Genomic DNA, 17,165 nt, shown 5'->3' with positions numbered 1-17,165 from the left:
TGATACATTTCTCTACAAAGTTGCCAATTTGGATTTTCCTTCTGCTCCATTTACTAAACGTAAAATTCTATCGATTGTGGCCAAACTTTTCGACCCTGCTGGTTGGTTGGCACCTATAATAGTGGTGGCCAAAATTCTTTTGCAACAATTATGGATGGATGGAACTGATTGGGACGAAGAGGTAAAACCACATTCACTTGAGAGATGGAAGGATTTCATTTCCGGATTTCCTGATATTGAGACCATAAAGATTCCTCGTTGGATTCAGTTTGCGCCAGAAAGCAAGGTACAAATTCATGGATTCTGTGACGCATCAGAGAAAGCGTACTGTGCCTGCTTGTATATTCGCTCTGTTTCTTCAGATAATACTGTTTCCTCTCATTTACTGGTATCTAAAAGCAAGGTTGCACCTTTAAAGACTGTTAGTCTACCAAGGCTTGAGTTATGTGGAGCAGCTTTGCTTTCAAAATTGATGAAATGCGTTGGTAGAAACCTGCATTTTTCTGTTACTGAGATATATCTGTGGTCTGATTCTACAATAACGTTAGCGTGGCTTAACAAACCACCATTTCACTGGAAAACTTTCGTAGCTAATAAGATATCAGAGATATTAGATAACGTGGGCAACGCCAACTGGAGACACGTTCCCACAAACGATAACCCTGCTGATCTGGGTACACGTGGCGCTGCTCCATCGGAATTGGCGACAAATGCACTTTGGTGGCATGGGCCTAACTGGCTGACGAAGAACCCAGATTACTGGCCAAAACAAATAGCGCTAAAGGAATCTGAAATGGAGAGAAAGATATGTTCTTATCAAACCCAAACTGAAATTGAAGACATCCTTGATCGATTTTCGTCTTTTAGCCGTGCATTGAGAGTAATTTGCTATTTGTTTAGATTCATAAGGAAATGCCAAAAACGAGCTAGTTCAGAAATGGAAAATCCGTACATAAGCGCTCAGGAAATTCAAACGGTAAAAAATCTCTTAATTAAATCTGCTCAGATTGTTCATTATCACTGTGAATATAAAGCTCTCGAAAGTAATCAGCGCATAAGTTCGAAAAGTAAATTACTTCCTCTCAACCCTTTTCTCGATGAACACAAACTGCTTCGCGTAAATGGACGCTTAGCAAATTCTGATTTGAGTTACAATGAGCGTCATCCAATTATATTGCCTGAAAAATCTCGATTTTGTAAACTCTTCATCGAATTCACGCATAAAATCCTGCTTCATTCTGAACATCAAATAATGTTGCGTGCAATTCGTCAAGAGTTTTACATCATACGACTGAAAAATGCCATAAAACATTGTGTGAGAAATTGCAAAACATGTACAATTTACAAGCATCGTATAAGAAGTCAACTCATGGCCGCACTTCCTACTGAGAGATGTACATTTTCGTTGCCATTTACCAACACTGGAGTTGACTTTGCTGGCCCTTTCGAGTTAAAAACTTCTAAACTGCGTAATGCGAAACTGCAGAAAGGATACGCTGCAATTTTTGTATGTCTATCTACTCGAGCCATTCATCTAGAGGCTTGTTCAGACCTTTCAACTGAGGCATTCTTATCTACGTTTAATCGATTTGTTGGACGACGAGGATTTCCCAACAAAATGTTTTCAGACAACGGCACGAATTTCGTTGGTGCCAGTAGATCCCTAGCTCAAGAATTCAAGAATTTTCTTAAGACTGTTCATAAATCTGTCTCGGAGAAATATAACTTGCACGGATTTTCGTGGCACTTTATACCTCCGCATGCTCCACATATGGGTGGTTTGTGGGAGGCAGCTGTAAAGAGCATGAAGTCTCATTTACGAAAAGTTGCCTCCAATACGAAATTCACATTCGAAGAGTTTTCGACACTCCTTGTCAGAATAGAGAGTGTACTGAACTCTCGACCACTCTCTCCCATGACTGAGAACCCCTCCGATCTGCTACCATTGACTCCTGGTCATCTGCTGAGAGGAGCTGCGCTAATTTCTGTTCCCGAAGAATATTCTGATAATTTATCAATTATTAACCGCTGGCAAAGGCTCAAAGCCATCCAGATTCAATTCGCTAGGCGCTGGAAAACTGATTACATCTCCGAGTTACAACGTCGGTACAAATGGAAAGCAGCTCAACAAAATTTGAAGGAAAATGACTTTGTGGTCATCAAAGAAGACAACCTTCCGCCTAGTGAATGGTGTCTAGGTAGAGTCATTAAAGTTTTTCAAGGAAAAGATTCTAACGTAAGAGTTGCTGAGATACGTACCCAAAGTGGGGTACTTACTCGCCCTTTAGTCAAGCTTTGTATCTTGCCAAATGCCTAACTCATATTTTTTTTGTTCTTCCGTTCACATATTTAACACATCTTACATTTAGTTCTGCATCTAGCGTTCCAAAATGTCGCGTCTGTGACGACCGACATTTCCTCACGTCTTGTCCAAAGTTTCTTCGCATGCCAGTGGTTAAGAGAAGGGAAGTAGTGAAGGAGAAGGGCTTCTGCTTTAACTGCCTTTGCACGGCACACACGAGGCACTGGTGTCCGTCGAGAAAAACGTGCATGGTGTGCCAAAATCACCATCACACACTTATACACATGGATGCAGCTGCAAAAAGAACAGTTCACAACAGCAGACCTCAAACTCCATCACGATCCAAATCTGTAGACCAAAGACGTCCATCTTCATCTACACAACGGAAGAAATCATGCGTTGACGAGCGCCTCAGCCGACGGACAAAAACGCACGTTTTTCTGCCCACTGCCCTGGCACGATGTCTTACTCCGAGAGGTCCAGAGAAAACAAGGGTCCTATTGAACTCAGGCGGCATTCAAACAATAATTGTACGAGGCTTGGTTGAAAGACTACACCTCAACACAACAAGAAAAGATGGAAAAGAATACTGCACGCTCAATCTGCAGTCTTACCAAGACCCCACTGCCAAAATACAAGTGTCTGGTGTAGTAAAGCCGCAGCTGAATATGATGCTTCCAACAACGGTGTCAGATGTGAAATTAAAGAAGACCTATGACCAGATAACCGACTTAGCGGATCCACACTTCTTTGCACCAAAGAACATCGAGGTCGTAATTGCTAACGATCTGCTTCCCAAGATTTTAAAGGCCGGCATGATACAAACCTCCTCTACGATGCCCATCGCCCAAAGCACCATCTTTGGGTGGACAATTTCTGGTCCCTGTCAATATTAAATTGCACTAGTGCAAGGGGGCCGGCATGTTGAAGCCAGTTCAACAAAATAAATATTACAATTGAATTAAATGAATTAAATTACACTGAATTGCATATTTATTAAGTATCTCTAAGTTTACTTCCCATGGATTCACTTATTTTGGTCAACTTGGCAACCCTTTATCCATTCTATGCAAAAGGGCCAAAAGCTTTCACTCAAATGGATAAAGGGCGGCCATGTTAACCAAATTTCCAATTCGCCCTTTTTATAAAACTATGCGCTTTTACCTTTCTCGCACCGTCATAAAATCACTTGTGCAGCAGCAACTTAAGAAAGCGGTGAGGATTTGCGGATTACCAATAAATAATATCAATTGAAGTCTGACCTGTGGTGTTTTACTTTATCTGCTTTTTTTCCATGTTTTACACTTTGGGAGCAATACTATAATATACAGTCCACTTGCAGCTACATACTTGTTACCCAACTTGTACAGGTGGGGTGTTATTTATGCCATTATTGCTATTTAATTTTAATTGAATTTTAACGCGCTGAATACGCTGCTTGGCACCATTAATTAAGGAGCAGGTATTGAATGCCACAACGGCGCTCGTTTATGATAATTATGACCTTCGTAATTAAAAGCTATTGATTTTAAATTGTTCCTTTGAAATGGTACAAATTTCAGTTACATTTGCACTGTGGGAATTATTAAACGATGTTTGCTTAGTGGTTTGTATAATTATTTATCGAGGGTAATTGTATTTTTATTTGTCGTCTACCATTTACATTGGGTGGAAGGTCACCGAAAAATTAAAGGTTAATAAACATTGGCTTTTATAATGGGCTAATGTATAACTATTAACATGGAAAGTTGGTTATGTGGAGGAGAGAATTATCTAACAGCGTTATTTTATTACCATCATCATCACAGTATACTCATCTTGTTATTACGTTTGCCAACCTTGAAATATTGATATAAATTTTTGATCGTCATTACATTTCAAGTCGAGATAGCCTAGTCCGTTCATCCAAATAGGTTCGCAATCAAATATCTATTTGTGTTTGTTTGTGTGTATGTTTGTGTGTTCCTTATAGACTCCGAAACGGCTGAATCGATTTTCTTGAAATTTTCACATATGGTACATATTGACCCCGTGGTGAAAACAGGGTACTACATTTTTTGATATCTGAAGGGGGGGCGGACCCTCCCCCTTACCCTAATTTTCAGAAACGCCAGATCTCGGAGATGGGTGGTGCGATTTTAGCGAAATTTTGTGTCCTCTCATATAGTACCCTAAAATTTAAAATTTGGTATCCAAATTTCTGATGGGGTACCTAGGGGGGCTCCCCCACCCTAAAACCTACCAAACATATATTTAGGCCAATCACCACAATATGGAACTCAAATGAAAGGTATTTAGGAAAAGAAAACGTATCTGATATCCAATTGTCGGACCAAGTGCTAGGGGGACCACCCCAACCCCCCAAAACACCCCTAAATCGGACGTATTTACCGACCATAGCAATATGGGACTCAAATGAAAGGTATTTACGAGAAGAATACAAATCTGATATCCAAATGTGGGACCACGTTTCTGGGGGTCCACCCCATCCCCAAAACACCCCCAAACAGGACTTATTTACTGACCATGGGAATATGGGGCTTAAATAAAAGGTATTTGAGTGTACGAATCTGATATCAAAATATGGGACAAAGTGTTTGGTGGGCCGCCTCTCCCCAAAAACACCCCCCAATGGGGACAAATTTACGACCATAGCAATATGGGGCCCAAATGAAAGGTCTTTGGAAGTAAAGCACGAATTTGATATCAATATTCGGGAAAAGTGTTTATGGGGCCACCCCAACACCACCCAACTAGGAAGTATTTGCTGACTATTGCAATGTAAGGCTCAAATAAGAGGGTTTTTAGAGTAGAACACGAATCCCATATATTTTTTCAAGGCCTACTCACTGAGTGACCGCCCATTCCTCAAAACACCCCCCAAACTGGTCATGTTTGCCGACTATGGCAATATGGTACTTAAATTAAAGGTATGTGGGAGTAGACCATATATCTGATATCAACATTGGGGTCCAACTGTCTAGGGCATGTCCCACCACCATAACAACCCCCAAATAGGACGTACTTGCTCACCAAGATAATTTAGGTCATAAAGAGAGTGGAACTAAATATTCATAGTTTTTAGGGCCAATACCCCAAACCGGACATATTTGCTGACTTTTGCAATAAGGAGTATAAATGAGATTAGAAAACGAATTTGATATCCAATTTTGAGGTCAAAGGCAATATGGGGTTCAAATAAATGATATATGGAGATATATGAGAATAGAGCACGTGCTGAAATATTTTCAGGGCTTAGAATTTGGGGGACCACCACACTCCCCAAACCACCCCTAAATCGGTCATACTTACCGACCATGACAATGGTGGGCTTAAATTAAAGGTTTTGGGGAGTCGACCAAGAATTGATACCCTCTTTTGGGACCAATTTTCTAGGGGTCTACCCCTTTCCCAAAATACCCCACAAACAGCAATTTCTTACTAACCATCGCAATATGGGGCTCAAATAAAGGTATTTGGGAGTAGAATACGAATTTGATATCCAAATGTAGGACCATGTATTTAGGGCATCACCCCTTTCCCAAAACACCACCAAAGGGAAAAAATATTTCAACCATGTCAATATTTGGCTCAAATGAAAGGTATTTGAGATTAGAAAACGAATTTGATAACCTACAATATTTTGGGGCCATGTGTTCGGGGGACGCCTTATCCTGTTAACTCCTTAAAGTAAAAGAAGGCGCAGAGGAGCGGGCCCGGATCAGCTAGTCTATTATATAATAATGAAATTGTTGAGCTTTGTTTGTTTGTCTGTTCCGTATAGACTCAAAAAAGGCTGAACCGATTTTCATGAAGTTTTGACAGATGCTAGAGTTTGAGCAAAATTTTGTATGCCAATTTATGGTATCTCAAAAACACAAAATTGGGGTGCCAAATAACCTGGGGGGACGCCCCATCACAAAACCAACCTGAACGGACATGTGTACCGATTCGGACAATATGGGTGCCAAATGAAAGGTATTTAAGAGCAGAGTACGAATTTGGTATACAAATGTCACTCTTAATTTTCGGGGGTCCCCTACCCCCAAAAAATTTTTAAAAGGACACTTTCACCCCTTTGGGCAATATGGGTACCAAATGAACGGTATTTAAGAGTAGAGTACGAACTTGTTATTAAAATGTAGCCCTAAGTGTCGGGGGTCCCCCACCCTCAAAAGCCCCACCCAACAGGACACTTTAACCGTTTTGGGCAATATGGGTGTCAAATGAAAGGTATTCAAAAGCAGAATATAATAATTAATTTTTTTGTGTCTGAGGGCCCTCTCCACCCCCAAAACCCTCTAGCAGGACAAATTTTTTCTGATTTAGACAATATGGATATCAAATGAAAGCTATTTAAGGTAGAGTCCAATGCTGATATAAAAATATATTCCTTGATGTCTGAGGCGCCTCCCCACCCCCCAAAACCCCTCAACAGGACATATTTAGCGATGGGGCAATATGGGTATCTAACCAAAGATATTTGGAAGCCGAGTACACATCTGTTATAAGCAATTGGACCATTGTGTCTACGGGGCCTCACCAACACCAAAACCTCCAAAACGGGCGTAGATGTCTAACGTCACAAAATGGGTATCGAATGAAAGGTCTTTGGGAGTTGACTACGAATCTGGCATGCACAATTAGGACAGAGTCTGGCACCGGCCCACCCACTAAATACCCTTCAATAGGATGTGCAGTTTGATCGGTAAAATATGTCAATTAAAAAAAAAGATCTATGACAGTACAGTTCGAATCTAATGTTGATATAAGCATTCAATTATCTGGGTCACGTACTACCGTTCCGCAGGGGAAGTAGATCGCGGCCATAAAAACACTCAAATAAATTGTCGTTTGGTTCTTAGCATCGGGGGGACCTCTCCTCTCCAACCAATAGTAACAACACCAAACTGTCATGTAGGATGACCAAGAATATATTGCACTCAAATGAAAGGACGTGTAGGAGAGCAATCCCCCTCCCCCAATCTGACCAGGAAAAAAAAAAGAATTAAAAACAAATAAAAGCGTGCTAAGTTCGGCCTGGTCGAATCTTATATACCCTCCACCATGGATCGCATTTGTCGAGTTCTTTTCCCGCCATCTCTTCTTAGGCAAAAAAAAAGGACATAAGAAAAGATTTTCTCTGCTATTAGAGCGATATCAAGATATGGTCCGGTTTGGACCACAATTAAATTATATGTTGGAGACCTGTGTAAAATGTCAGCCAATTCGAATAAGAATTGCGCCCTTTGGGGGCTCAAGAAGTAAAATAGAGAGATCGATTTATATGGGAGCTGTATCGGGCTATAGACCGACTCAGACCATAATAACACGTATGTTGATGGTCATGAGAGGATCTGTCGTACAAAATTTCAGGCAAATCGGATAATAATTGCGACCTCCAGAGGATCAAGAAGTCAAGATCCCAGATCCCAGATCGGTTTATATGGCAGCTATATCAGGTTATGAACCGATTTGAACCTTATTTAAAGAAGTTGTTGAAAGTAAGAATCAAATACGTCATGCAAAATTTCAGCCAAATCGGAATTGCGCCCTCTAGAAGCTCAAGAAGTCAAGTCCCCAGATCTGTTAATATGAAAGCTATATCAGGCTATGAACCGATTCGAACCATACTCGGCACAGTTGTTGGATATCATAACAGAACACGTCGTGTAAAAATTCATTCAAATCGGATAAGAATTGCGCCCTCTAGAGGCTAAAGAAGCCAAGACCCAAGATCGGTTTATATGGCAGCTATATCAGGTTATGAACCGATTTGACCCATACTCTACACAGTTGTTGAATGTTATAACAGAACTCGTCGTGCAAAATTTCATTCCAATCGGATACGAATTGCGCACTCTAGAGGCTCAAGAAGTCAAGACCCAAGATCGGTTTATATGGCAGCTATATCAAAATATGGACCGATATGGCCCATTTACAATACCAACTGACCTACATTAATAAGAAGTATTTATGCAAAATTTCAAGCGGCTAGTTTTACTCCTTCGAAAGTTAGCGTGCTTTCGACAGACAGATGGACTGACGGACAGACGAACATGGCCAGATCGACTGTCCGTCCGTCCGTCTCTCCGTCCGTCTGTCCGTCCCTCTGTCCGTCCGTCTGTCCGTCCGTCTGTCCGTCCGTCTGTCCGTCCGTCTGTCCGTCCGTCTGTCCATCCGTCTGTCCGTCCGTCTGTCCGTCCGTCTGTCCGTCCGTCTGTCCGTCCGTCTGTCCGTCCGTCTGTTTGTCCGTCCTTCTGTCGGTCCGTTTGTCTGTTGAAATCACGCTACAGTCTTTAATAATAGAGATATTAAGCTAAAACTTTGCACAGATTCTTTTTTTGTGCATAAGGTTAGGTTAAGTTCGAAGATGGGCTATATCGGACTATATCTAGATATAGGCCCCAAATAGTTCGATCCGCCAATTTAGGGTCTTAGGCCCATAAAAGCCACATTTATTATCCGATTTTGCTGAAATTTGGGACAGTGAGTTATGTTAGGCCAGTCGATGTCATTTTGTAATGTGGCTCAGATCGGTCCAGATTTAGATATAGCTGCCATATAGACCGATCTCTCGATTTAAGGTTTTGGGCCTATAAAAGGCGCATTTATTGTCCGATGACGCCGAAATTTGGGGCAGTGAGTTCAGTTGGGCCCTTCGGCATCCTTCTTCAATTAGGCCTAGATCGGTTCAGATTTGGATACAGCTGCCATATAGACCGATCTCTCGATTAAAGGTTTTGGTTCCATGAAAGACGCACTTATTGTCCGATTTCGCCCATATTCGAGACAGGAAATTGTGTTAAGTCCCTTGACATCTTTTTGCAGTTTGGCCAAGATCGGTGCAGATTTGGATATAGCTGCCATATAGACCGATCTCTCGATTTAAGGTTTTGGGCCTATAAAAGGCGCATTTATTGTCGGATGACGCCGAAATTTGTTGCAGTGAGTTCAGTTGGGCCCTTCGATCAATTAGGCCTAGATCGGTGCAGATTTGGATATAGCTGCCATATAGACCGATCTCTCGATTAAAGGTTTTGGTTCCATGAAAGACGCACTTATTGTCCGATTTCGCCCATATTCGAGACAGGAAATTGTGTTAAGTCCCTTGACATCTTTTTGCAGTTTGGCCAAGATCGGTGCAGATTTGGATATAGCTGCCATATAGACCGATCTCTCGATTTAAGGTTTTGGGCCCATAGAAGGCGCATTTATTGTCCGATATCGCCAAAAATTTTGGACAGTGAGCTGTGTTAAGCCCCTTGATATCATTTTGCAATTTGGCCTAGATCGGTTCAGATTGGGATATAGCTGCCATATAGACCGATCTCTCGATTTAAGGTTTTGGGCCCATAAAAGACGTATTTATTGCCCGATTTTGCCAAAATTTCGGACAGTGAGTTGTATTAAGCCCCTTGACATCTTTGTGTAATATGGCCCAGATCGGTTCAGATTTGGATATAGCTGCCATATAGACCGATCTCTCGATTTAAGGTTTGGGCCCATAAAAGTCGCATTTATTGTCCGATTTCGCCGAGATTCTGGACAGGGAGTTGAGTTGGGCCCTTCAACTTCCTTCTTCAATTTGGTCCAGATCGGTTCAGATTTAGATATAGCTGCGATATAGACCGATCTCTCGATATAAGGTCTTGGACCCATAAAAGACGCATTTATTGCCCGATTTTGCCAAAATTTTGGACAGTGAGTTGTGTTAAACCCCTTGACATCTTTCTGTAATATGGCCCAGATCGGTTCAGATTTGGATATAGCTGCCATATAGACCCATCTATCGATTTAAGGTTTTAGACCCATAAAAGGCGCATTTATCGTCCAATGTCGCCAAAGTTTGGGACAGTGAGTTAAGTTGGGGCCCTCGACATCTTTGTGTGATATGGCCCAGATCGGTTCAGATTTGGATATAGCTGCCATATAGACCGATCTCTCGGTTTATGGTTTTAGACCCATAAAAGGCGCATTTATCGCCCAATGTCGCCAAAATTTAGAACAGTGAGTTAAGTTAGGACCTTCGACATCTTTGTGTAATATGGCCCAGATCGGTTCCGATTTGGATATAGCTGCCATATAGACCGATCTCTCGATTAAAGGTTTTAAACCCATAAAAGACGCATGTATTGTCCGATTTCGCCGATATTCGGGACAGGGAGTTAAGTAAGGCCCCTCGACATCTTTGTGTAATATGGCCGAGATTGGCTCAGATTTGGATATAGCTGCCATATAGAACGTTCACTCGATTTAAAGTTTTGGACCCATAAAACAGCGTATTTATTGTCCGATATTTGGGACAGGGACTTGTGTTAGGCCAGGTTATGACGAAAGGTGGTGGATTCCCAAATTACGGCCCGGTCGAACTTAAGGCCTTTTTTCTTTTTTTTCAAAAAATTTTTCTTTTGGCCATCTGTATGAACTTTCCTTTGGAAATTGAATTAATGTTCTTGTTATCCTTTAACTCTAAATATCTACATTAGCCTAAGGACTTACCTTAATTTCCTAACACGCATCACAGAAATAATAACAAGTAGATTTCCAAATATGGCGGCAATAATGATTATCAACATGGCGGCAGCTTTCACAATCAAACCCAGATCATCCAACCAATTGCCTTCGTCAGTGATATCGGTGCCATTGGTGGCGCCACCACCACCGCCACCTGCGTCATCAAACAGCGATGCATTGACAGCAGCTAAAGCAGAGGTGGCAGTGGCAGCTGCATTATGCAAATATTGAACGGCAGTTGTGGTGGCATTTGCGGATATCTCTTCCAGTTGCTGCTGCTGTTGACCCAACGACGAACCGCCTTCGACCAATGACATGCTGTGCAGACCGGTATCCATGTCATAGGCTAGAAATTCATTTAACGCTGGGGCAGGTGGTGGTAGTGGGTGTTGATGTGATGCTTTATGATGGTTATGGGATGAATGCAGGGCAGGGCCACCACCAGCAATGGTGGCAGCAGCGGCAAGGCTGATGCTATTTGTTGCATGCCAAAAGGCAGCAGCAAGAGCAGTGCCTAGGGTGGTTGTACTTAGATGAGTGGTGGTAAGGGCAGAGTGGGAGGACGATATCCTCGACGTAGGCGTAGGAGCTGTTGCCGATGAAAGGCAGTGAGGGCTGGTAGCCGACCATCCACAACTATGCGATGCTGATGTTGATGCTGAGGCTGCTGCTGGAGGCATTGTCTTGATGGCCGCCAAGTCTTTGGTGTTTGGGCACAACCTTCTGTTGCGGTGCCGCCGTATTCGATGTAAAACATTTTCCTTGAGTACTTTGCTGGCGGTGTTGCTATTGAAGGTGGTGGTGGTGGTGGTGGCGATGGTGGTGGCTGCCTTGCCACTGGCACTTGAGTCGTTGGCGCCTGTTCCAGCCTTATCGGCTGCACTTAGGGGCCTTGCATCATGCTCATGTGATGTTATTGCCGTTGCTGACGCAGTCTTGTTGGGTGTTGCTGATGCTTTGGTGTAGCTGGCGTTGGTGGTTGTAGATGCACTTGCAATTGCAGTTTTTGTAGACATTACAAACACTTTTCTTTGGATGACTGGACAATTTTGATTGCAATTTTTCTAATCAAAAACAAAATATTTTTAAAATAATTTTTTTTTGTCTTAATTTTTTAATATTTTTTAGATTTTTTTGTTATTGCTGTTAAATATTTTTTTTTCTTTCGCTTGGTAACTTTTGTTTTGCGGAAAATTCACATTTTTTTTCACTTTCACTTGTTGTCGTTGTGAATTTTTTCTCCTCACTTTAAGGGAGAAGGGGGTGGGAGGGGGGAAGGGTGCAATTTATTCTTAATAGTCCCTTTCGAAAAACACGTTGTTATGATTTTTTTCGTATTTATTTCTTTTTTTGTTTGCTATTGGGAATTTTCAACATTGAACACACGCGCGCGTTGATCTTTTTTATGCTTAACGACGACTGAGGACTCGATTTCAAAATATTTTTATTCAAAGTCTTAATTTTCCAAAACGACGACAATGATCATGATCACGGCGATTATGATGTTTATGATGATGGCGAGGAGGACGCTGATGAGTTGAAAACAATAAATGTTCAACGCCCCAGAAGTCCGAGAAGAAAGAAAAAAAAAACGCTTTAAAAATTTTCTTTCAATTTTCGTTGCTTGCTGTTGGCCTGTTGACCAAAAGTTGTCTCTCTGGCGTTGGTATTTTTTAGTTTTATTTCCACTTTTTTTTTTTTTTTGAAATTTGTTTTGCTTGTTTTCGATATTTTATTTGTTTTGCATACTATATTAATATTTGCTTCCTCTTATTTTTGAATATTTTTCTTCTTTGGTTTATTTTTTCAAAAAATTTTGATTATTTCTTAGTGCTGGCGGCGGCGTTAGAGGCGACGCGGGTTGGTTTGGCGTTTTTTGTGGTGATGCTGATGATGCTGTGGTTATTTCTGCTATTGCCTTTGCCGACGATTGGAGAAATTTCCCTCATTTCTGTGATGGTCGAGGTCGCGGTCACATTGCCCGACATCCCGTGGCGTTGGCGCTGTTGATGGTGGTGATGATGTTCGTGGTGGACCCACAGACAGACAGACAGACAAACAGCCAGCCAGCCAGTCAGTTGGTTGCCTTGTGTTGGTGTGGAAACACAAGGAAATTCTATTTCACTCTGAAAATCGTTGTACTTTTAGTTGAATTGCTTTTTTTTGCTCTTCATTCGTTTTTTGGTTAGTTGTCGCTAGTTTTCAATTTGTTTCTATTTTTTGCTTCCTTTGTGGTTTAAATTTATTTTTGTGTGTCTGAGTTTTTGTCTTTTTTTTTGCTTTTTTTATAAATTAATTTTAGTTCTTTTCCTTAATTGTTGTTGCTGTTGTTGTCGTTGTTGCTGACGCTGATGAGAAGGCGACTTCTGCTGCCGGTGCTTGAGTTGATTTTTATCATTTTTCCCTGTTGGCTTTGCCATTCTCCGCTGATGATGAGAGAAACAAAAAAAAAAAAAAAAACGAAATTAATTTTTTATTTGATATTGTGTTTATGTGTGCTGGCGGCATACAGGGTGTCACCTCATCAAATCAAATAGTTATTTATGGCAGAAATAAAATTCTTTATATATGCAAGTGTCTCTTAAATCTTCAATGTTTTATACGAACTAAGCAAATAAAATTAATCCATTTAATTCTTGGCGATTACGACTTTACGATTACGACTTGGAAATTACCATATTAGTGGTAGGGGATTATTATACCCTCCACCACAGGATGGTGCATATGCTAACTTCGTCATTCCATTTGTAAGTCATCGAAATATTGACCTAAGACTCATTCTTAATCCATTTAGCCACGTTCGTCCGTCGAAGGAGTATAGCTTCGAGCTCGAAATTTTTACACAAATACTTCTTATTAGAGCAGGTCGGCTAAATGTTCATTTCTTTTTGCCGATTTGGCGAATATTTTGGAACTTAAGGTACACACGAGGGTTGGAGGGTTGCTAATAATCGGCCCGGCCGAACTTAGCACGTCTATACTGGTTCTATTTAATTTCTCTTTCGTTTTAAGGTCTATCAAAGATGTATTATTTCCCAATTCCGACAAGTTGGTGATTTTTCGAACGGTTGCTTATACGATATGGTCTAGATGGAACAAGTAAGAGCGTGCTAAGTTCGGCCTGACCGAATCTTATATACCTTCCACCATGAATCGCATTTGTAGAGTTCTTTTCCCGGCATCTCTTCTTAAGCAAAAAACGATATAAGAACAGATTTGCTCTGCTAGTAGAGCAATATCAAGATATGGTCCGATTTGGACCACAATTAAATTATATGTTGGAGACCTGTGTAAATGGTCAGCCAATTCGAACCAGAATTGCCCCCTTTGGGGGCTCAAGAAGTAAAATAGAGAGATCGATTTATATGGGAGCTGTATCAGGCTATAGACCGATTCAGATCATTATAAACACGTATGTTGAAGGTCATGAGAGAAGCCGTTGTACAAAATTTCTGCCAAATCGGATGAGAATTGCGCCCTCTAGAGGCGCAAGAAGTCAAGATCCCAGATCGGTTTATATGGCAGCTATATCAAGTTATATACCGATTTGTGCCATAATTGGAAGTGATAACAAAACACGTCGTGCAAAATTTCATTGAAATCGGATAAGAATTGCGCACTGTAGAGGCTCAAGAAGTCAAGATCCAAGATCGGTCTATATGGCAGCTATATCAGGTTATGAACCGATTTGAACCATACTCGGCACAGTTGTTGGATATTATAACAAAATACGTTGTGCTACATTCCATTGCAATCGGATAAGAATTGCGTACTCTAGAGGCTCAAGAAGTGAAGTCCCCAGATCTGTATATATGGCAGCTATATCAGGTTATGTACCGATTTCAACCATAATTGATATGTCAGTTATATCAGGTTATGAACCAATTTGAACCACACTTAGCACAGTTGTTGGTTATCATAACAAAACACGTTGTGCTAAATTTCAGTCAAATCGGACAAGAATTGCGCTCTCTAAAGGCTCAAGACATAAAGACCCAAGATCGGTTTATATGGCAGCTATATCAGGTTATGAACCAATTTGAACCATACTGGGCACAGTTATTGGATATCACAACAAAACACGTTGTGCTAAATTTCAGTCAAATCGGACCAAAATTGCGCCCTCTAAAGACTCAAGAAGTCAAGACCCAAGATCGGTTTATATGGCAGCTATATCAAAACATGGACCGATTCAAACCATACCTCAGCACAGTTGTTGAAAGTGATACCAAAACGCTACGTGCAAAATTTCTATCAAATCGGACCAGAATTGCGCCCTCTAGAGACTCAAGAAGTTAAGACCCAAGATGGGTTTATATGGCAGCTATATCAAAACATAGACCGATTTGGCCCATTTACAATCCCAACCGACCTACACTAATAGGAAGTATTTGTGCAAAATTTCAAGCGGCTAGCTTTACTCCTTCGAAAGTTAGCGTGCTTTCGATAGACAGACGGACGGACGTACTGACGGAAGGACAGGCGGACGTCTACATCGACCTAAAATGACATGACGATCAAGAATATATATACCTTATGCGGTCTCAGACGCATATTTCGAGGTGTTACAAACAAAAAAATCTTACTCCTTTTATTTTTATACCCTCCACCATAGGATTGGGGTATACTAATTTCGTCATTCTCTTTGTAACGCCTCGAAATATGCGTATGAGACCCAATAAAGTACATATATTCTTGATAGTCATGACATTCTAAATCGATCTGACCATGTCCGTCCGCCTGTTCTTTCGTCAGTCCATCAGTCTGTCCATCCGTCTCTCCGTTTTTCCATCCGTCCGTCCGATTCTACGTTTGTCCGTCCGACCATCCGTCTGTCTGTCCTTCTGTCTGTCCGTCTGTCTGTCCGTCTGTCTGTCCGTCTGTCTGTCCGTCTGTCTGTCCGTCTGTCTGTCCGTCTGTCTGTCCGTCTGTCTGTCCGTCTGTCTGTCCGTCTGTCTGTCCGTCTGTCTGTCCGTCTGTCTGTCCTTCTGTCTGTCCGTCTGTCTGTCCGTCTGTCTGTCCGTCCATATGTCCGTCCGTCTGTCTGTCCGTCTGTCTGTCTGCCCGTCTGTCTGTCCGTCCATATGTCCGTCAATCTGTCCGTCCATCTGTCCGTCTGTCTGTCCGTCCGTCCGTTTGTCCGTCTGTCCTTCCATCTGTCCATCTGTCCGTCTTTCCGTCCGTCCGTCCATCTGTCCGTCCGTTTGTCTGTTCGTCCATCTGTCGGTCCGTCTGTCTGTCCGTCTGTCTGTCCGTCTGTCTCTCCGTCTGTCTGTCCGTCTGTCTGTCCGTCTGTCCGGCAGTCTCTCATAGGACGGGGTTATACTTATTTCGATATTCCGTTTGTAACACTTAGACCCCATAAAGTATAAAGATATATTCCGTTCGTCTGTCCGTCCGTCTATCTGTCCGTCCGTCTGTCTGTCCGTCAGTCCATCCGTCTGTCCATCCGTCTTTCCATCCGTCTGTCCATCCGTCCGTCCGACTGTCTGTTCGCTAGGCTAGCTAAGCGCCTGAAATGGTCCAAATCGGTCCACGTTATGATATAGCTCCCATGTAAACCGGTCTTCCAAATATATTTCGTGAGCCTTTAGAGGGCGCAACTCTTATCCGATTTGGCTGACATTTTGCACAACGACTTTTCCCATGACCTCCAATTGATGGAACAAGTATGTTTCCACTCCTGATATAGCTCCCATTTAAACCGATCTCCCAATATACTCCTTAAGCCGCTAGATGCCGCAACTCTCATACGATTTGGTTGAAATTTCGCACATTGACTTTTCCTAGTACCAGATGTACTAAGTTTGACTCCAATCGGTATTTAACCTGATATAGCTTCCATAAAAACCAATCTCCCAAATATACTTCTTGAGGCTCTAGAGGACACCATTCGTATCCTGGCACATAAAAAACCTAAGGGGATTTCTTTTTATGACCTCCCATTATCTTTTTTATACCCACTACCATAGGATGGGGTATTCTTATGTAGTCATTCCGTTTGTAACACCTCCAGATTTGATTTAGGTCCCCATAAAGTATATACAATCTTGAGCGTCTCGACATACTGAGTCGATCTAGCCATGTCCGTCCGTCCGTTTGTCGAAATCATCGGACAAACGCGTAAAGCTAGCCGCTTGGAATTTCGCACAGATACTTAATATTGATGTAAGTCGTTGGGGATTGCAAATGGGCCACAGCTTGACAAAGGCGATCCAGGGTGGAGGGTATACAGGATTCGGCCCGGCCGAACTTGGCGCGTTTTCATACCCACCACTATAAGATATTAGACCCACCACCTTAGGATAGGGGGTATATATATTTAGTCATTCCGTTTGCAACACAT

At 41.9% G+C, this 17,165-nt stretch overlaps 1 protein-coding gene across 1 annotated transcript in view; it reads right to left on the bottom strand.

Annotated features, from left to right (window-relative positions):
* Nucleotides 1-17,165, bottom strand: part of LOC106090330 (octopamine receptor beta-2R) — a 578,458-nt gene that overhangs the window by 85,428 nt on the left and 475,865 nt on the right. Inside the window, exon 3 of the mRNA XM_059363600.1 lies at nt 10,805-13,245. Coding sequence (XP_059219583.1) covers nt 10,805-11,835 — 1,031 coding nt within the window. The 5' untranslated portion in view covers nt 11,836-13,245. The remainder of the gene's footprint in view (nt 1-10,804; nt 13,246-17,165) is intronic.

The sequence above is a fragment of the Stomoxys calcitrans genome, chromosome 2 (assembly GCF_963082655.1).
Source record: "Stomoxys calcitrans chromosome 2, idStoCalc2.1, whole genome shotgun sequence".
Lineage (NCBI taxonomy): Eukaryota > Metazoa > Arthropoda > Insecta > Diptera > Muscidae > Stomoxys > Stomoxys calcitrans.
Note: the sequence above shows the minus strand (reverse complement) of the source record. Positions and strands in the feature narration are given on the sequence as shown.